Source organism: Galeopterus variegatus, unplaced genomic scaffold (assembly GCF_000696425.1).
Source record: "Galeopterus variegatus unplaced genomic scaffold, G_variegatus-3.0.2 Scaffold460, whole genome shotgun sequence".
NCBI classification, from domain to species: domain Eukaryota; kingdom Metazoa; phylum Chordata; class Mammalia; order Dermoptera; family Cynocephalidae; genus Galeopterus; species Galeopterus variegatus.
Genome location: NW_007726571.1, coordinates 479,866 through 501,472, shown reverse-complemented (window position 1 = coordinate 501,472; position 21,607 = coordinate 479,866). Strand labels below are relative to the sequence as shown.

The following is a 21,607-nucleotide window of genomic DNA, read 5'->3' as shown; positions in this document are numbered from 1 at the left end:
AGAGAACTACAAACCACTCCTGAGAGAAATTAAAGAGGACACAAGAAGATGGAAAGATATCCCATGCTCTTGGATTGGAAGAACCAACATAGTGAAAATGTCCATACTACCCAAAGTGATATACAAATTCAATGCAATCCCCATCAAAATTGCAATGACATTTTTCTCAGAAATGGAAAAAACTATCCAGACATTTATATGGAATAACAAAAGACCACACAGAGCCAAAGTGATTCTGAGGAAAAATAATAAAGCTGGAGGCATAACACTACCATTAGACTTTAAACTATACTACAAAGCTATAATAACCAAAACAGCATGGTACTGGCATAGAAACAGACACACAGACATTTGTATAGAATAACAAAAGACCACGCATAGCCAAAGCAACACTGAGCAAAAAAAATAAAGCTGGAGGCATAACATTACCTGACTTTAAATTACACTACAAAGCTATAATAACCAAAACAGTATGGTACCGGCATAAAAACAGACACACTGATCAATGGAATAGAATAGAGAATCCAGAAATCAACCCACACACCTACAGCCATCTGATCTTTGACAAAGGCACCAAGCCTATTCACTGGGGAAGAGACTGCCTCTTTAGCAAATGGTGCTGGGAGAACTGGATATCCATATGCAGGAGAATGAAACTAGACCCATACCTTTCATCATACACTAAAGTCAACTCAAAATGGATTGAAGAATTAAATACACACCCTGAAACAATAAAACTTCTTAAAGAAAACATAGGAGAAACACTTCCGGAAGTAGGACTGGGCACAGACTTCACGAATACGACCCTAAAAGCACGGGCAACCAAAGGAAAAATAAACAAATGGGATTATATCAAACAAAAAAGCTTCTGCACAGCAAAAGAAACAATTAACAGAGTCAAAAGACAACCAACAGAGTTGGAGAAAATATTTGCATAATATACATCTGACAAAGGATTAATATCCAGAATATACAAGGAACTCAAACAACTTTACAACAACAAAACAAGTATCCCAATTAAAAAATGGGCAAAAGATCTAAACAGGCATTTCTCAAAGGAAGATATACGAATGGCCAACAGACACATGAAAAAATGCTCAACATCCACTCAGCATTCGGGAAATGCAAATCAAAACCACACTGTGATACCACCTCACCCCAGTTAGGATGGCTAAAATCCAAAAGACGCTGAACGATAAATGCTGGTGAGGTTGCGGAGAAAAAGGAACTCTCATACATTGTTGGTGGGACTGCAAAATGGTGCAGGCTCTATGGAAAATGGTATGGAGTTTCCTCAAGCAATTGCAGATAGATCTACCATATGACCCAGCTATCCCACTGCTGGAAAAGAGGAATGGAAATCAGCAAGCTGAAGGTGTACCTGTTCTCCAATGTTCATTGCAGCACTAGGTACAATAGCTAAGAGTTGGAACCAGCACAAATGTCCATAATCAGACTATTGGATACGGTATATCTACACAATGGAATACTACTCAGCTATAAAGAAGAATGAAATACTGCCATTTGGAACAACTTGGATGGGCCTAGAGAGAATTATATTAAGTGAAATGAGTCAGGCACAGAAAGAGAAATATCACATGTTCTCACTTATTTGTGGGAGCTAAAGATAAATAAATAAACATACACAAAAAACCAGGGTGGGTGGGAGGGAAGAAGACACAACAATTACAATTCCTTGAATAAGTGAAACAAGTCAGGCACAGAAAGAGAAATATCACATGTTCTCACTTATTTGTGGGAGCTAAAGATAAATAAATAAACATACACAAAAAACCAGGGTGGGTGGGAGGGAAGAAGACACAACAATTACAATTCCTTGAATTTGATACGACAAGCGAACAGAAAGGACACTGTTGGGAGGGAGGGGGGAAAGGGTGGAGGGAGGGAGGTTTCAGTAATGGGCCACAATAATCAAGCACATTGTACATTGACAAAATAAAATAAAATGAAATTTAAAAAAAAAGAAAAAAATTTTTTAAAACAAATTTAAATGTATTTTACGTCTAATAAAGATAGCTTTTACTAAATCTGCATTCTGTCCATTAAATTACTGATGATAAATCACTAATGTTTACTGAGTAATACTGTAGTCAATACAGTGAACTGAAGTGAGCATCACAGTAAATATAAAGGGAGCAGGACTTTTGAGAAGCTTAGAAATAAATGAGCGAGACAAGTCAGATAGAAACATAAAAATATGAGTGGAAAAGACATATATATTCAACCACAATGACAGTCACTATGAATACAGAAATATTCACTATGAATATTGAACTACACTCACTATGAAATTCCCACTCGCAGTTCTTCAATCTGTGTTAATACCTCACCAGAGTCTATCTCTAACTCAAGCCTTTTGTACAAGATCCAAATCAGTGTACATGGAGGCACCTGTTATGCAAACCTCAGGGTCTAAAATAAGCTCAAAAAGCAAAAATTACAAATGAGAAAAATTAACTGGGAAAATTCCTTATATCGCTTATTAAAAACAGCATATGTATGGTTTTGTATATACAATCTTGAATAGTAAATGTATCCATAAATACATAAATGTATAATACTAGTAATATGTAGTTTGTAATAAAGAGCATAAATGAAATACACAATGCCCTTACTAGTATTTTTAATTTCATGAAAAAGAGAGTTTATAAAGTTGCAAAGTTAAATGCACATACACTGTGACTCCACTGTGTCGAGCTGCATCGTGAGCATATGTGCCTGCGTGTACCACAGCCATTTCAAACTCATGTTCAAAATGGAATTGATTAGTTCCCATTTCCAAAGTAGTTCAGAAATGTGCTCTTTCCTCTTACACTTGATACCTAGTCATTGTTTTACCAGACTGTCATCACTCCAGGCCTCAGCTACATGCATTATCATACCATAAAACAATTCCACTGTCACTTCCTTCTAAAGACCTTCACTGCCCTCTCTGGCTAAAATCCAGATGCCTTCGAATTTGACCCAAAGTAAAAACTCCAATATCATGCTGTACAGCTTCCCAGTTCTCTAAATGTCAGGTACAGTTTACTTCCTACCATTCCCACGTCTTTGTACACACTGTTCTCTCTTCTGGGAAAAATCATCTTTTCTGTGAAATCCTGACCTATTTTTTTTTAATTTATTTTTTATTAGCATATTGTTACAAATCATACTTATTCTTTATGCCCCTTATCCAATCCTCCCTCCCATGTACCTTCCCCCTTCCCTCTAATACCCATATATTTGTTCTCTCCATCTGATAGATTAACTTGATAGATTAACTGTTCCTCTGCTGGTTTGTTGCCTAGATGATCTGTCCAGTGCTGAGACAGGTGTGATCAAGTCCTGCCCTATTATCATAAATCAGATGCTCTTTCTGTTATTCTGCAGTGTGATTTGTGGAGAGAGAGGACTCTTCTTTTTTTTTTTTTTGGTCTCCACTGGTGCCTCTCCTTGGGTCAATACAGTTGAGAGTCTGGTGTTTCATCTGCATGGTGGCTGTGGCTGCTGCTATTGAAAGTAGCCACTTTTGCAGCGACCGTGGCAGTTGCAGTGGCTATGGTGAACTACCCATGTGGGAATGGTGTTTTTGGTGTGCTCTTTACCTGGCTGCGGCTAGGTTCAGCTTCCCCTGGCTCCATACCTCAGGACCCCAGTGGGGCTCCAGGGCATTGGCGAAAGCTTGCCTAGTTGTGGCTGAATTCGGCTTCCCCCGGTTCAATGCCTCCTCCTAAGATGTTGTTGCAGATTGGTTGGGGGAGAGGAGGGAGAGGGAAAGGGGAGGAAGATAGAATAGGAAGAGGAGGGAGGAGGAGGGGTGTGACTAAGGCCCGTAGCATCCTCTTCATTCTGGCACAGGAGACCAGGGGGCTTCTAGCCGTGAAGTGGTCATTGCTGGGCTGGATGCAGATGTCAGGGGGGTGTGGCTGAAGTCCTTGGCCTCCCACCGCCCTGGCTGGCGAGCCTGGGGTGCTTCCTGTGGTGGCTTGGTGGTTATCGCTAGGCTGGCTGTGGATGTCAGGTGGTTGTGACTGAAGTCCTTGGCCACCCACCACACCAGCTCAGGAGCCCGAGGCACTACCAGCAGCAGCTTGGTGGTCATTGCTGGGCTGGTTGTGGATGTCGGGGGGTGTGGCTGAGGCTCTTGGCCCCCAACTGCCTCAGCTTGGCGGCCTGGGGTGCTTCCTGAAGTGGCATAGTAGTTGTCGCTGTGCTGGTTGCAGATGTTGTGCGGGCATGGCTGAGGCCCTTGGCCCACAACTGCCCTGGCTCTGGATCCAGGGCACTTCCTGCAGCAGCTCGGTGGTTGTCGCTGGGCTGGTTGCGGATGTTGTGGGGACATGGCTGAGGCCCTCAGTGCCCCACTGCCCTGGCTTGGGAGCCCAGGGTGCTTCTTACCAATTTTCAATAGCAGCAACTCATTCCTTTTTCTGTGCTTCTGGAGCACTCTGTCAAACCTCAGTTACAAATCCTACTTTGTAGTTCATTTATTTACATGTTTATCTTACCCATTAGACTGTGAGCTTCCTAGTAACTCATCTTTGAATTTCCTGTGTCTAGTACAACAAAAGCAAAAAATATATAAATGAAAAGCTAAAGAAAATGGGTGGGTGCAATCAGAAAAGGTTTTAGCAGGAATGATTCTTAAAGTCATGAGTAGAGAAGGAAGGAAAATAAGAATCATCAGGGATAGAACTAGATTTCTTTTTTCACTGTTACGTATTCAGGGCCTAGGAAAGTATCTGGCACACTATAGGCACTCAATAAATAAGTGTTGACTGAGTTAATAATACTGCAAAAAGAATAATACTTCTGCGAACAACTATATGCAAACAAACTGGAAAATCTAGAAGAAATGGATAAATTCCTGGACATACACAACATACCAAAGTTGAATCATGATGAACTAGAAAACCTAAACAGACCATAAAGGGTAATGACAGTGAAGCAATAATAAAAAGTCTTCCAACAAAGAACCAGGACCAGATGGCTTCATTAAAGAATTCTACCAAACATTTAAAGAACTAACACCAGTTCTTCTCAAACTCTTCCAAAAAATTGAAGAGAAGGGAACACTTCCAAACTCATTTTACAAGTCCAGCATTACCCTCATACCCAAACCAGAAAAAGACACAACCAAAAAAGGAAACTACAGACCAATATCCCTAATGAACACAGACATGAAGATCCTCAACAAAATACTAGCAAACAGAATCCAGCAACACATTAAAAAGATCATATACCATGCTCAAGTGGGATGTATCCCAGGGATGCAAAGATGGTTCAGCATATGCAAATCTATAAACACGGTAATCACATCAACAGAGTGATGGGAAAAAACCATATGATCAGTTCAACAGATACAGAAAAAGCATTTCATAAAATCCAACACTCCTTCATGATAAAAACACTCAACAAATTAGGTATAGAAGGAATGTACTTCAACACAGTAAAGGCCATATATGACAAACCCACAGCTAATATCTCACTGAATGGACAAAAATTGGAGGCTTTTCCTCTAAGATCTGGAACAAGACAAGGATGCCCACTTTCCCCACTCTTATTCAACATGGTACTAGAAGTTCTAGCCTGTTCAGTAAGACAAAAGAAATCAATAAAGGACATACAAATGGGAAAGGAGGAAGTCAAACTATCCCTATTTGTAGATGACATGATCCTATACACAGAAAACCCTAAAGACTGCACCAAAAAATTACCAGAACTAATAAATGAATTCAGTGAAGTGGCAGGACACAAAATCAACACATAAAAATCAATAGCCTTCCTATATGCCAGTAATGAAGTAGCCAAAGAAGAAATCAAGAAAGTAATCCCATTCACAATAGCTACCAAAAAATGAAATACCTAGGAGTAAATTTAACAAAAGAAGTGAAAGACTTCTACAATGAAAACTATAAAACATTAGTGAAAAAAATTGATGAGACACAAATAAATGGAAAGATATCCCATGTTCATGGGTCGGAACATCATCAAAATGTCCATATTACCCAAAGCAATCTACACTTTCACTGCAATCCATATCAAAATACCAATGACATTCTTCAAAGAAATGGAAAAAATGATCCTAAAATTTGTATGGAACCACAGAAGACCCCATCTAGCATAAAGAATCTTGAACAAAAAGAATAAAGGTGGAGGCCTCACACTTCCTGACTTCAAAGTATACTTAAAGCTACAGTAACCCGAACAGCATAGTACAGGCATAAAAACAGACAAACTGACCAATGGAATAGAACAGAGAGCCCTGAAATAAACCCATGCACTTACAGGCAACTGATTTCTGACAAAGGTGCCAAAAATATACAATGGGGAAAGGACAGCCTCTTCAATAAATGGTGTTGGGAAGACTGGATCTCCACAAGCAGAAGATTAAAACTAGACACCTATCTTGCTCCATACACAAGATGCAAATCAAAATGGATCAAAGACTTAAATTTAAGACCCCAAACTATGAAACTGCTGGAAGAAAACATAAGGGAAATACTTCACACAATGAGAGTGAAGAGTACTTTTTTGAGTGAGACTTCAAAGGCACTGGCAACTAAAGCAAAAATACATAAATGGAACTACATCAAACTAAAAAGCTTCTGCACAGCAAGGGACACTGTCAACAAAACGAACAGACAACCTACAGAATGGGAGAAAGTGTTTGCAAACTACACATCAGACAAGGGGCTAATATCCAGAATATATAATGAACATAAACGATTCAACAGCAAAAAACCAAATATCCCAATGAAAAAGTGGGCAAAGGACCTGAACAGACATTTCTCAATAGAATCATCAGGGAAATGCAAATTAAAACCTCTGTGAGATACCATCTCACTCCAGTTAAAAGGCTGTTATCAAGACAGAAAATAACAAATGCTGGTTAGGATGCAGACAAAAAGGAACTCTCCTACATTGCTGGTGGGAATGTAAAGTGGTACAGCCAATTACGATAATTACGATACTGTGGAAAACAGTATGGAGGTTGCTCAGAGAGCTAAAAATAGACCTGCTTTACAACCCAGCTGTCTTACTACTGGGTATATATATACCCACAGGAAATTAAATCATTATATCAAATACAATGACACCTCAACTCCCATGTTTGTTGTAACACTATTCACAATAGGCAAGAAATGGAATAAACCTAAATGTCCATCAATGGATAAATGGATAAAAAAACTGTGGTGTATGTACACACAATGGAATAGTACTCAGCTACTAAAAAAATGATATCCTGTCATTTTCAGCAACATGGATGGAACTGGAAACCATCACGTTAAGTGAAGTAAGTCAGGCACAAAAAGACAAATACCACATGATATTACTCATATGTGGAATCTAAAAAATATAAAAGTGGTTCTCATAGAAGTAGACAGTAGAATAATAGTTACCAGAGGTGAGGCACAGGGGGAAACGGTGGACATCAGCAGAACTCTGCTGTCTACCCTAAGTGATCTCTGTGCAATATATGCACATATTAAAACAACGCACTGTATCCAACATACACAAATAAATGTTAAAATATTTGAATAATAATGAAAAAAGAATAATACTTGAGATGAATAAGATATGTTTTTGAAAATCATAAGAGAGGAGCTAAGAGAATAATAGGTAGATTTGTGGTTAAAAATTAGCATGACAACATAACAAGTATTGGCCAGGATAAGGAGAAACTGGAACACTTGCTCACTGCGGGTGGGAATGTGATACGACACAGCTGCCATGGAAAAGCTTGGCAGCTCCTCAAAAAGTTAAACATAGAATTATCATATGACCCAGCAATTCTACCGTTAGGTACATACCCAAAAGAACTAAAAGCAGGAACTGATATCAATAAACAAATGTAGTACATACATATAATGGACGTTATTCAGCTATAAAAAAGAATGAAATTCTAACAGGAGCTATAACATGGATGAACCTTGAAAACAAGGTGGGTGCTAAGTGAAATACGCGGAACACAAAAGAACAAATGCTGTATTATTCTACCCATATGAGGTACCCAGAATAGGCAAATTCATAGAGATTAGAGGTGCCCAGGGGCAAAGTGGAATGAGAACAGGGTCTTGTGGGTACAGAGTTTCTGTATGGGATATTGAAAAAGTTCTAGAAACAGATAGTGGTGATGGTTACACAATATTGTGAAGGTACTTATTGCCACTGAATTGCACACTTAAAATGGATATGTTATATATATTATAAAACAATAAAAATAAGTTATATTCAGAATTTTAAACCATTAATCAAAGAGTTTATAAACCTAAATAGTAGAATGACTACCTCTAGCACCTGAATATTAAACATATTTACATATAAGAAAAACAGAAAATGTGAAAATTTATAGAATTATTTTCATTTATAACAGTAAATGGATACAAACCTCCCATTGAGTGATCACATTCTTCAGCTTCTGGATTTCAGCATCTTTCCTTTCAAGTTCCAACTTTAGTCTTTCAATTCTTCCATCTTTCAGAACCACTTCCTGAAAAGAGAAAAACACTAATTTAAGACTAACATTGTTCTGCCAAGCCCGGTTCACAATATTGTTTTGTAAAAAGTTTACTTTCTAAGGCAACTTTAAACTGTTGACTACATTTCCACTTTGACTCAATTATATATTCCTAATTATGTATAGCACAAGCAAATAAGGTATTTATGATTAATCTCAAACTACAAACATACCCTAGAACAATCAGTACTTTGAAATGATATTTCTATGCTGGAATAAACAAAAGTGCTCTGTGACTTCTTGTTGTTAGTCTATCTTGAAAATCCAAAAGAACTGAAAAAGAACTAAAACATACAAAATTTTAAAAAAAACTAAAATAAATAGTTTTTCTGTATCAGCAGTTACCACAAAGAAGACATAACTAGAAAAATAATTTCCTCTCAACAGAATAACAAATATCCAGAAGAATAAAAATTTTAAAATGTTTCAGACCCATACTAAGAAAATTACAAAATTTTGAAAATGACATAGAATAAAGTATGTTTGTAGACAGGAAGGCTAACTACTCAGCAAGATAGTAAAGACTTCGTCTAGTAGAATGCAGAATGGAACAAGTTAATTCAATGAAGAGGGATTTGCCTATCAAATAATTAGATACTATAAAGCAAAAATAATTAAAATACTGCGGTCATGGTACCTAGGTTGACAGAGCAATGGATCAAAAAAAAAGTCTGGAAAGAGACTTGAAATGTAAGAATTTATTATAATATATAGATGGTATTTTTAAAAAGCAGGAAAAGGTTGAATTACAGAATAATGGTGGGTTATAGGACAAATGGCTAACTAGGAAAAATCAAGTTAAATCCTTGTCATTTTGTAATATATACCAACATAAGTAAATTTAAATGTAAAAAATCTCCCTAAAATCATACTTCTGATAAGAGTATAAACTGGTCCTATGTATTTATCTAAAAGTAATGTGACGATAATGAATTCCACAAATACTCACTGAGCATCTAACTGCTAGGAGCTTTGTGTACAATGGTGAATAGAACTGAAAAGATTCTTGCCCTCACGGGACGTGTCTGCTGGAAGAGGCAAGTAAATAAAGAAATGCAGCAATTAGAAACCGAGGTTTAAGCTATGAAGAAAAGAAACATGGTACTATAAAGGGAGTAATGTGGATTGCTCCCTTGTGGATCAGGGAAGCTCTCTCTGAGGCAGTGACACTTAAGATGAACCTTCACTGATGGGTACAAATTGGCTAAGTAAAAAGTGAAGGTAAGAGCTTTCCAGGTAGAAAGAACAGTATGTTTAAAGGCCTCAAGGCAGGAAAGAGTCTGGAGAATTTGGGGAAAAAAAAACGAGGCTAGTGTGGTCAGAGCACAGTGAGGGGGAAGAAGGTACAAGATGACTTTAGAAAAATGAGTAGAGACCTGATCTTGGAGGGCCTTGTAGGCCAAGGAACAGTCTGCACATTATTCTGAGAAAAACAGAACTCAGTGAAGGATTTTCAGCAGAACTGTAAAACTTATGTTGGTAAAGGATCCCTTTGGATGCTATGTGAAAAATGGATTGGAATTGGGGTAAGACAGGTTAAAAAAAAAAAAAACCCTTTAATTGCCACTACAAGACCAGGTCAGGCAAGATTATGCCTTGGATTAAGATGGAAGACATATAAATGCAGAGAAGTGTATATGAGAAATAATTTGGAGGCAGAATCAATAGCATTTGATGAGAGGTTGAATGTGGCAGGTGAGAAAGATAACCACTCCAATCCAAGTTTCTAATTTAAGGAATAAGGTGGGAAGATCAAAATTAGAAACACACTAATTTTAGGCTCAGGAATCTCACTTCTAGAAATTTATCTCAAATAGGAAGGTGGAGGGAAGTATCTTTGAGGGTGTTCACTGTAGCTTTGCCACAGTAAAAAATTGGACATCAACTTAAATGCCCAACAATAGGATATATATAGACTTACAATATATGGTAAATTCACACAAAACTGAAAACTATGAAGTCACTAAAAATGAATGATGTAGAACTATAAAATATATTTGCATGATCCCAAAATTGTAATAATATGTGCAAAGAAAAAATTCTGAAAGGACATACACCAAAATTTTTATAATAACTATCTTTGGACATGGAATTACAGAAGATTTAACTTTATTCTTTAAAATTTCCTTTTATCAAAATTATCTTATGCAGAATATATAATCATGGAATAATATAATATTTTACTTTTGAAAAAATTAAACCATTTTAGTATTTTAAAAATCTAGATGAATACGACTATCTATCATCTTTGAATAGGAAAGCCCTTCTGAAATTGACACCAAAGGGAGAAAATAAAAAGGAAAAGACTGACAGACTTAACTTGATGAAAAATCTCAAAAAATACTGTAACAAAAATCAAAAGGTAAATGAAAAACTGGGAAAATTAGTCACAAGCAATATGACAGACATATGACCAATGAACATGAAAAAATGTGCAATCTCACTAGTAAGCAAAGCAATGTTTTATCAAACTGTACATTAATATCCAGAATATACAAAGAGCTCAGAAAACTTTACAGCAAAAAAACAATCCAATTAAAAAATGGGCAAAGGAGCTGAACAGACATTTCTCAAAGGAAGACAAACAGATGGCCAACAAGTACATGAAAAAATGCTCAACATCACTAATCATCAGGAAATGCAAATCAAAACAACACTGAGAGATCATCTCACCCCAGTTAGACTGGCTATTATCAAAAAGACTGTGAATAACAAATGCTGGTGAGGGTGTGGAGAAGGGGAACCCTCCTATACTTGCTGGTGGGACTGTAAATTAGTGCAGCCATTATGGAAAACAGTATGGAGGTTTCTCAAACAACTACAGATAGAACTGCCATACCATCCAGCAATCCCTCTACGGGGTATATTCCAAAAGAAATGGAAATCATCATGTTGAAAGGATACCTGAACTCCCACATTTACTGCAGCCCTATTTATCATAACCAAGATATGGAACCAACCTAAATGTCCATAAATGGATGACTGGATAAGGAAAATGTGTATATATATAACAATGGAATACTACTCAACCATAAGAAAGAATGAAATTCTGCCATGTGCAGCAACACAGATGAGCTTGGAGAAAATTATGTGAAGTGATATAAGCCAGGCACAGAAAGAAAAATACTGCATGTCCTCACTCATAAGTAGGAGCTAAGAAAGAAAGGAAAGAAAGGAGAGGAAGGAAAGGAAGGAAGGACAATCACAAAAACACACTGAACTCTGAGAATGAGAGAACAGTACTGTAGCTGCTAGAGATGGAAAAGGGAGAGTGGGAGGGGGGTCTGTGAGAAACTGGCTAATGGACACAAAGAATGATTACATTTTGTAATGATGAAAATCCTAATTATCCTGATTTGATCCTCACACATTATACCATACCCCACAAATATGTATAATCTGTTATGGTTTTAATAAAAAAGAGTTAATGCCAAATTGTTTTCCAGAATGGTTATACCAATTTACATTCTTACTGGCAGTACGTTACTGCTGTGCTCTATCCTTATTAGTATTGCCTAATTCCTATCAATAGCCTTCACCTGCCTTCAGTTTTTCCTAGGCACCACAGTAAAATTAATATCACTATGCAAAACATTGCACTCTGCTCAAAAACCTTCAAAAATTCTTTACTGTTTACTGATTAAATTATAAACCAGGCTTTAAATCCTCCACAATCTTTTCCCACTCACCTTACCAAACTTATACTATACTCCTCTATGAACCTTCTGTTTTAAGTAAATTGGTTTATACTTCACTGCCTACATACTGTTACTCAAGGCATTCCAGTTTCTTCTTCCTCGTCTCTGCCTGTTCATATCCTACTGTCCGTAAGTTTCCAATTCAAATGCTATTTTCTACCAACAAAGCCATCTCTAATCCCCATTCCTGAGAATTACCATAGCACTTTATCAGTATAACAGTATATCCTTTTGGGGACTGACCCCTTTTTACCTGTACAAAAATAATACCTATTAAATGTGGAATATACCAATATTTATAAAGCAAATGTATTTCACAGGGCCTCCAAAGCCCTGCAGCTGCAGGGTTAGCTTAACTTCTTAAAAGTACATATACAAATGTTAACCTTGCAAAAGACAGGAAACTTTCTCCAGGCTAAAGTCTCTGTTATAAGATATAGAATTGTAACACAGCAAGGTTGCTAGCTCAAGGACAGACAAGTTACTTGACTGATATGTAAAACACTGGGGAATCTACTGCAGGGAAAGAGAATGTTTGCTAAGATCAAGCTTTTGTTGGTAGATCGACTTAACCTTTTGCAAACTGCATTACGGAATGTCACTCTGCTTGTTTCACTGATGTTACCAGTATCTATTGTTAAACTATATCCCCACCTATGTTCTTTTCCTGTAACTTCCTGTTCTGGAGAATAAATGCAGGGTGAGAACCCCAATTCGTGGTTAATTTCCAAAAGGAAGGAATGCCTCTCCCTTGAGGGTTCCAGGAAATTAACCCCTTTGGGGTCTCTTACTGCTCAGAAGAGATGGGCTTTGAGTAATCCTTTTGCGGCTCCATCACCCAGGGGAAGAGAGGTGACAAATCCGTGTGAGGCAAATCAACAATTAAGTGCGTACTGTGTACAACATGATCTGCTACACATTTTAAATGGTAATTGTTAACTTTCCTAATAATAGTGCAGTAATAGTGCAAGAAAGACAGGTAATTTAATTCCAGTGTGGCATGGCTGATAGGCTGCAGAGCTATATTTTGTTACTATGTTTGTTTGATTTCAAAGTCTGTTCTCTTTCTACTATACTGCACTATCACTTTGGTTTTTATTATATTATTAATATTACTTAAGTACTTAATTAAGCTTATATATATCCAGATTTGTTCTATAAAGGGCTTGAGGCACCTAAGTATTTGTTAAAATATACATCCCTTCTATCAAAAACGATCTGAGATAGCTTAAAAAATAAGATAAGGACTACAAAGGTGAAAATCATAATCAATGAAAAAAGGAGGAAGCTAACCACAAATGTTAACATGGTTGCTTGTACTGTACATAAAATTTGGCAGTCAAGGCAAGACAGGAAAACATTAAATTTAATTCAATGCCAGAAAGAAAGAAGCTCATAAGTACCTCAGAGGAGGCAAGGATTTCCCACTACCAAGTTGAAAACAGACTTCCATATAAAAGTGTTATTTATAAACCAATCTTAGTGCTGTATTAGAGTAAAAAGGTATTAAGGGTCTGACTTCTCTTGTGTCCCAAATAAGACAACATAGTAGGTGTTTGATTTGTTAAATGACTGAATTAATCAGTCTTCTTAGTAAACAAAGATGTCCATTGAAGAGAGTAAAAGGATGGGATCCAGGCTCCTAGAGTTTGGAATAGCTAGTGTAAGAATCTGTCAAAGTCACAAAGATGAGTCAGAGGACTGTTAAGTGGAAATGAGGATATGGCAGAAGTTACACAGCACTGACTTTCAGATGAAAACATTAGCACTATCTTAAAAAACATTTTCCAGCAATATCTGGTGGCCCAGAAATTAAATTAGAATAGAAAACGTAGACCATACTGTGAGAGGCAATGCTGCATATGGCAAGAAGGGAACAACAGAAAATTAAGGAAGGGTAAAGTGTTCATGGGGACAATATTGAAATTACTTACTAAAAGTTTTATGCTGAGAGAATAGAGTAATCAACGGATATAAGACAAAGAACAGGTTCATAGTTAAGAGGAAGTAACATAGACTACTGGTTATGATGAGAAAGTAAATGCAGATTTAGAGGTCCAAGTGTTATGTACTTTCTTGGTTTGATGAGATTTAAGATGCGGCAGTGGGGAACGTGGAGTAGGTCACACCTCTTCCAGGCACCATGAATCCGCGAGTTGGGTATGAGGAAAGGAAGTACCCTTTTTTCCTTACATGATATATTTTGGGTAAGACTGGTCTGTAGTAGAGGCTGGCAAACATTTTCTGTAAAGGGCTCAACAGTAAATATTTTTGGCTTAGTGGGTTATACACAGTCTCTGCAATGTATTCTATTCTCTATTTTTTGGTAAAATACCATTCTTAGCTCGTGAACCTTACAAAAATAGACCACTGACTGGACTGTACGTGTGGGCCATAGTTTGCCTTGCTGCATATGATAAAACTCTAACTTCTTAGTTTCACAGAAAAGACTTTTATAACCTAAATCCAATTTCTCTAGTCATGTCATCCCACATTCACTTAACCCTATACTTCTCAGTTGCAGAATTTTTCAGTTTCTTCAACACTCCGTTGAAGGCCTTTCATAACTCAGGGCCTCTGTTCTTGCAGTTCCCTTGGGCTACAAATTCTTTGTCCATTTCTCAGTTTATGCAGTTATTAATCATTCAAAATCCATTCCAAATGTCACTTTTTTGTATACCCATCACACTTTACCCAAACAGTGATCTTATTCAAAACCTTTTCTGTAAGCTGTGACACTCTGTATAAGAAAAAAAAACCCAATAAAACAACAAAAAAACCCTTTTCTATTCAAAACTTCTTTTTTTATGGTTCATATAAAGTCTTTATCATGCTGAATGATAATCCCTTTACAGGTCTACCTCCTCACGTCCCCACTACTCTGAGTGTCTAAGGAAAGGAAGGCCTAATCCATCTTGGTGTTCCCACTCCCCCCCACGAGTGCCTACTGTATACTGCTTATAATACATGCTCAAAAAATATTCATCAATGAATTAACTACACACTTCATACTTTTTACTATAAATATCTGTGTGGTAACAACTAATATCTTAAAACTGTTACTTTATATAATTGGATTCTGCTTACTTTTTTTAAAAAAAGAAAGATTGCATTTCAATTTCATTGTGATTTTAAGAGAATTTCTACATGCCTGGTTGTGTTCATGAGCTGTACAATTATCTGTTCCATTATATTCTGTAAGCTGTTCTCTTCTTTTTTCTCTAATAAGAATTTTATGAACATCATCTTCCAGTCTATTGAAGAATTCTCCATCATGTGATAAAGTCTGAGAAGAACTCAACTCCTGTCAAAAATGAATGATGATTTACTGTCATTCAACACAAAAGTGTATGCATTTAATTAACCTAGTCAGTCACTAGAAGGATAAAGAATGAAAGAAAAATGATAGCTAAGAGACAGTCAACCCCCCTATCCTTCTCCAGAATATCAGTGGTAGAAACATTTGCAAATGTTCTTTTCTTACTTCTCCATGTATTTTGGAATTGGGTATTGCTTGATTTTTAAATTTTATTATTCATATACCATACAATTCACCCATTTAATGTGTGCGAGTCAGTGGTTTTTAAATATATTCACAGAGCTGTGCAACCATCACCACAAATTTATAACATTTCCATCAACCCCAGAAGAAACCCTGCACCCATTAGCAGTCACTCCCCATTTCCTCCTAATATCTCCCCCAATCCCAGGCAACACTATTCTATTTTCTGTTTCTATAGATTCGTTTTCATGGATATTTATATAAATGGAATCACCCAATATATGATCTTTTGTAACTAGCTTCTTTGACCTTGCAAAGTATTTTCAAAGTTCATCCATGGTATAGCATCAGTACTTCATTCATTTTATTGCCAAATAATATCCCATTCTACATTTTATTTCTTCATTCATCAGTTGATGGACATTTGGGTTCTTTCTACTTTTTGGCTATTATGAATAATGCTGCCATGAACATTCATGCACAAGATTTTGTGTGGACATGTTTTCGATACTATTGGGTATACACTTAAGAGTAAAATTGCTAGGTCATATGGTAACTCTATGTTTAACCTTTTGAGATATTACCAAATAGTTTTCCAAAGCAGCACACTTTTCTACAATCCCAGAGCAGTGCAAGAGGGTTCCAATTTCTCCACCTTCTCACCAACACATGTTATTATCTCTTTTTTTGATTGTAGCCAACTCAGTGGGTGTGATGTAGTATCTCCTTATGGTTTTGAGTTGCATTTCCCTGATGGCTAATGGTGCTGAGCATCATTTCATGTGTTTATTGGACATTTGTATATCTTTTTGGAGCAATGTGTACTCAGATCCTTTGCCTATTTTTTCTTTTGGGGGAACTAACCTGCCTATTTTTAGTGTCTTTTTTTGGTGGGGGGAAGGCAGCTGGCCAGTAATGAGATCTGAACCTATGGCCTTGGTGTTATAAAGCTGTGTTCTAACCAGATGAGCTAACCCGCCAGCCCCTCCTTTGCCTATTTTTTAAGTGGGTTACTTGTCTTTTTAATTTTGAGTTTTCAGAGTTCTTTATATTTTCTAAATACATGTGTCTTGTCAAATATGATTTGCAAATATTTTCTTCCATTCTATGGGTTATCTGTACATTCTTGATGGTGGCTTTTGCATCACAAAAGTTTTTAATTTTGATGAAGTCCAATTTATCCAAGAAATCACTGCCTAACTCAAAGTCACAAAAATTTACCCCTATATTTTCTTCTAAGAGTTTCACTGTTTTAGCTCTATTTAGTTCTGTAATCCATTTTGAGTTAATTTTTGTGTATGGTGTGAAAAAGGCATCCAAATTCATTCTCTTGCATGTGGATACACAGCATCATTTGCTGAGATGACTATCCCTTCCCCACTGAATTGTCTTGGCACCTTTGTCCAAAATCAACTGAACATAAAATATCAGGGTTTATTTCTGGATTCTTAATTCTATTCTATCACTGTATGTCTGTTCTTATGCCAGTACTACACTGTCTTGCTTATTATATCTTGCTTAATCTTTTACATAACACCTAAAAATAATTTTTACATAAATTCTACACACCAACAAAGATTTCCAAGATAAAACTCTATCACTATCTATCCATATGTAAAACTAGAATTTTATATGTTCTCTAAGAAAAGCCAAATTTTCGCTTCAACTTCCTGTTATAAAGACAGATTGAAGGAAACGTTCCTCTCACTACCATTGGTTTCACCTACGTCCCACATTTCTTGAGCTATAATGCTCACAATTTTACCCATTTCAATTGCATTCATGAGCAATGACCAACAGTTCGATGACTATTCATTCTTTTCCATTCACATTATCTTAGAAAGTGTTCAAAAGAAAACTTTACTTGTATATCAGCGCTTAATATACAAATGACATTAAAAATGTTTTGTGCAACATTTTATATTTTGTAAAGCACTTAGACAAACATCACTTTATTTGAATCTCATAAACACCAAGAGACATTAATACGGCAAGTATTATTTCTTCACCAAGGATTTATGGCCTCAGGAATGCTCGTGAATCTTGCCAAGTGGTACAGATATAACTCTTAAGTCTGTGGCTTCATAAAATACTTCCGATATGCTCTGGTAAGATTTCATTTTAAAGCAATTAATACAAAAATGCCTAAATCTCTGATGAGCTTCTACGGAATAAATAGCTTAATGTTGGCAATTAATCAGCCTCTGGATTTCATGTCACTAAAGATTACAGTTCCACAAAGTGTCCCTGTTTTTGATAGCTGTTCCCATTACCAGCATGCCTGACCCAAAGGGTATTCTTGAGTATTTCTGAGTAAAAAACAAAATTTCTTCTCAGTTTAAAGAAGGGATTTTTCAAAAGTTACCTTTATAAGAAACTATAGGAGAAAGCAAGCAAAAAAATAAAACAACCACACTCCCCCCTATACACACCCCAGGAAAAAGATTAAAATGTGGCAAATGTAAGAACACAGAATCTTAAATAAGTCTAGGCAATTCAATTTCAATTTAATTCAGATTTTGAGCACCTCTTAAGTGCCAAGCATACAGTGAGTAAGACAGAATGGTGCTTGCGTAAGATCAGAGGAACATATGGATCAATGGATAAAAATCTAGACAAAAACCTTCACATTCATGTCAATTTACTTTTTGAAAAGGCGTCAAGGCATAACGTTAAGGAAACAAGTGTTTTCAACAAATGGTGCTGGGAGAATTAGATGCACATATGCCATAAGGAGAATTTGAACTATTTTTTCACACCATGCACAAAAATTAACTTAAATATGGATCACAGACTTTAAGGGATGAATTAAAACTAGAAAGCTTCTAGAATAAGTAATCATAACCTTGGGTTAGAGAATGAGTTATTAAATGAACACCAAAAGTACAATCTATAAAAGAAAAAACTGATCAACTGGACTTGATCAAAATTCAAAATTTTTATGCCTCAAAAGACACCATTAAGAAAATAAAAAGGCAAGGCACAGCCTAGGAGAAAAAAATTGCAATTCATTTATCTGATAGAGGAAAGAAGCCAAATATGAATAATACATATTGTATGAGTCCATTCATAATAGGTTACCAAAAAGGCAAATCTACAGAGACAGAAAGCAGATCCATGGTTGCCAGGGGCTGACGGTGGCAGTAGGGATTGACTACAAACAAGTATGAGGAAATTTTTAGGGACTATGGAAATGTTCTAAAACTAGACTATGGTTATGGTTGCACAACTCTATACTATAAATGACTGAATTATACGCTTTTATGGTATGTAAATTATAACTCAATAAAGCTGTTAAAAAAACCAACCTCGATTCCATCATTCTACTTAAAACCTAGAACATTTCTTTACCTTGTGCCACCTGCATACTACTCTTCCCGTTCTTATCGACCTGCCTCCATAAAGGTAACCAATACCCTGAATTTAGTGCTTATCATTTCCATCTTCTTTTGTTTTGCAGATGTGCCACTAAAAAATACAATTTCATTTTGCTTATTTTTTTTACCTTTCATTATGGAAATTTTCACCCACAAACTCTACACTAGATTTAACAATTGTCAAGGGTTCCCTATATTTATCCCTCCCTCTTTTTGGCTTAGGTATTTTTTAAAGTACAGACATGACATTTCATCTCAAAATGCTTTTACACGCAGCTGTAAAAAACAAATTTTCCAATTTAACCATAATATTATCACACCTAACAATCACATTCTTTAATATCATCTTATACCTAGTTCATATTTATATTTCTTCAATTGGATCAGAATGTCTTTTACTACTCCTCTAATCAGGGTTCACACAGTGCATTTAGTCATTTCTTAAATTTCCTTTGATCCAGAATACTCCCTCCCCAAACCCCACTTTTTTTTTTAAACACTTTCTTGTTAAAGAGAGTAGGTCAGTTGTCCTACAAAGTATCCATCTGCTGGATTTGCCTGATTGCTTTCTTTAGGCATCACTTAACGTGTACTTCTAATCCCTATATCTCCTGTAAAATGGAAGGCAGATCTTAAGGCTTAATTTATATATAGGTTAAACTTTTTCAGCAAGAATACTTAGTTTAGCTTAATTTTAAGCTTTATAAAATTGGTAACACTCTGATGCAATCTTCTAAACTTGTTTTTCAATCAACGTTCTCTTTTGGATTCATCCATGTTGTTGCCTGGAGCTATAAATTCATTCATTTTCACTACTGCATAAACCATTGTGTGATCACACTATAATTTATTCATTCTACTGAAGATTAACATTTAGATTTCTTCTAGTTTTTTTCTTGGGGAGGGAATATGAGGGGCTGGGCCAGTGCATACTTAAACATTCCTGTATGTGGCTCCTAGGACAAATGTGCAATTTTCTCTAGGGCTTGTATACCTACAAGTAGACTGCCAAGTCATAACATATCAGGGGTCAGCAAACTAGCTCAAAATGGATGTGCTGCCTTTTTTGTAAATAAAGCGTTTTTGTTTTTAATATATGCCCTCAGCCTTTTGAGATAATCAATGGATGGCACATTTATAGGATCATAATGTTAATCTTAGAAAATCAGAGTTTAGGATATTGCCCACAATATCCCCCAGGTTTCCTACAAAGAACATGAGTTTAGTTCCTGAGAAACATGAACTCTGCTGAAAAACTTATATAATTTTCTGGTCAGAAGATAAAAACCACATAAGCCAAAGTGATTTATTTTGGCGTTCCCCCCCTCTCCAAGCTTCTAGAAAATGTCAGCCCAAACCCATGGCAGTACTGTTTGGATCAAGATATTTATCGCAGGCTCCAGGTGATATCAACTTTCCCTCCTCCAGTCTGATCGCTGGTTCTCAGACTTTAGTGTACACAAGAATTCCTAGAAAAGTATGTTTAAAAGCAGATTCTTAGGCCCCAGATTCTGATTCAGTGGGACCAGGGTGAAGCCCAAGCCCTTTTGACAAGGGCCCAAAGTGCCCAAAATGCATTTTAACAAATGCTGACTTAGATGGTCAGTGCTGTTTTTCATTTCTATTTTTTTTTTTTCGCTTTTTTTTTAAAAAAAAGCAAGTTATATTCAGTCCTTTTAGAAACGAAAAGGGAAATATGAACCCTAAGTAAATGTGATATTTTAAAAAACTAACTGAACTAGTTTCAATTTCAATAACTAACAAGGCTAATTGACTTAAACTATAACTCTAGTTAGAAGAATATCAGTCTAGGATTAATTTTAGCTTCTTTCCTATTAGAAGAAAGTTCTAAGTTATTCTAAATGTATTAAAAAGAATTAAACTGAGTGAAATGAGATACATTTTTAAAATTTAATTTAATTACTATTATTTTTTTTACATTCTATGATGTTGTAGAGCAGTTGGGAGGCAGAGGGAGAGGGGAAAGGGGAAGGAAATGTGATGGAAGGAGGAGGAAGGAGGAAGGGTGGGATTGAGGCCTGTGGCACCCCCACATTCCAACAGGAGAGACGCGGGGGCTTCCACCAGTGGCTTGGTCGTTCCCAAGCTGGGTGCAGATGTCAGGGGTGTTTGGCAAAAGCCCTCACCTCCCAGCACGCCAGCTTGGGAACCCAGGGCCCTTCTTGCTGCAGCTTGGTGGTCTTCGCTGGGCTGGTTGCACATGTCAGGGTGGCATGGCCAAGGCCCTCAGCCCCCAACTGCCCTGGCTAGGGAGAGCCTGGGGTGCTTCCTGTGGTGGCTTGGTGGTTATCGATGGTCTGGATGCACGTGTCAGGGGGGTGTGGCTGAGACCCTTGGTCCCCCACCGTCCTAGCTCAGGAGAGCCCGGGGCACTTCCTTTGGCAGCTTGGTGGTCGTCACTGGGCTGGTTGCTCTTGCTGGGGGGCATGACTGAAGCCCGAGGTCCCCCACGGCCCCGTCTCAGGAGAGCCTGGGGTGCTTCCTG

General features: G+C 36.9%; 1 protein-coding gene across 1 annotated transcript in view; it reads right to left on the bottom strand.

Annotated features, from left to right (window-relative positions):
- Positions 1-18,003, bottom strand: part of GKAP1 (G kinase anchoring protein 1) — a 35,717-nt gene extending 17,714 nt beyond the window's left edge. Inside the window, exons 1-3 of the mRNA XM_008569055.1 lie at positions 17,998-18,003; positions 15,374-15,526; positions 8,396-8,497 (exon numbers count right to left, since the gene is read on the bottom strand). Of these exons, the coding sequence (XP_008567277.1) occupies positions 8,396-8,497; positions 15,374-15,526; positions 17,998-18,003 (261 nt within the window). The remainder of the gene's footprint in view (positions 1-8,395; positions 8,498-15,373; positions 15,527-17,997) is intronic.
- Positions 18,004-21,607: the final 3,604 nt, after the last annotated feature.